At 42.6% G+C, this 787-nt stretch overlaps 1 protein-coding gene across 1 annotated transcript; it reads left to right on the forward strand.

The window, feature by feature from the left end:
• LOC104983880 (olfactory receptor 52N4-like) lies at positions 1–516 on the forward strand (the record flags this gene model as incomplete). Its single annotated transcript, XM_010833402.1, has 1 exon — positions 1–516. A coding segment is annotated over one exon (516 nt), but the record flags the coding sequence as incomplete, so codon positions are not given.
• Between the last annotated feature and the right edge of the window lie 271 nt (positions 517–787).

Raw genomic sequence — 787 nt, forward strand, 5'->3', positions numbered from 1 at the left:
CTTATCATTCCTTTGGTTTTTTTCACCAAGCAACTACCCTACTGCAGAGGCAACCTAATACACCATACCTACTGTGACCAGCTATCTGTGGCCAAGCTATCTTGTGGAAATATCAAGATCAATGTTGTCTATGGTCTGATGGCTGCCTTCCTAATTGGAGGCTTTGACATCCTGTGCATCGCCATTTCCTACACCATGATCCTCCGGGAAGTGGTCAGTCTATCATCAACAGAAGCTCGGCGGAAGGCCTTCAGCACCTGCACTGCCCACATCTGTGCTATAGTTTTCTCCTACAGCCCAGCCTTCTTCTGTTTCTTTTTTAATCGCTTTGGGAGCCATACAGTTCCTTCATCTTGTCACATCATTGTGGCCAATATTTACCTGCTCCTACCTCCCACTATGAACCCTATTGTCTATGGGGTGAAAACCAAGCAGATTCGAGATTGTGTCCTAAGGATCCTTTCAGGTTCTAAGAACACAAAATCCTATATCACATATCTTTCAGGGAAAAGATGAAAGGCCAAAGGGAAAGAAACAAAGTGATACTTCTGTTGGATGTTTGGTCAGAATCTAAAACTATCTTTTTAAATGTAACATTTGGGTCACAACAAGTGAAGGTGCTGATTGAGGCAATGTTTTCAGAATGCCGAAAGCCTTGACACACCCCTGCCCCATGCCTACACACCCTGTCTTATGAATTTTTTATCTCCTCACCTCTGTGAAAGACTAGTCTCCTCATTAGCCCAAGTTACAATGAAAAAAAAAAAAACAAAAAACTGGAAATCAA

The sequence above is a fragment of the Bison bison genome, unplaced genomic scaffold (assembly GCF_000754665.1).
Source record: "Bison bison bison isolate TAMUID 2011002044 unplaced genomic scaffold, Bison_UMD1.0 scf7180017863581, whole genome shotgun sequence".
Taxonomy (NCBI): domain Eukaryota; kingdom Metazoa; phylum Chordata; class Mammalia; order Artiodactyla; family Bovidae; genus Bison; species Bison bison.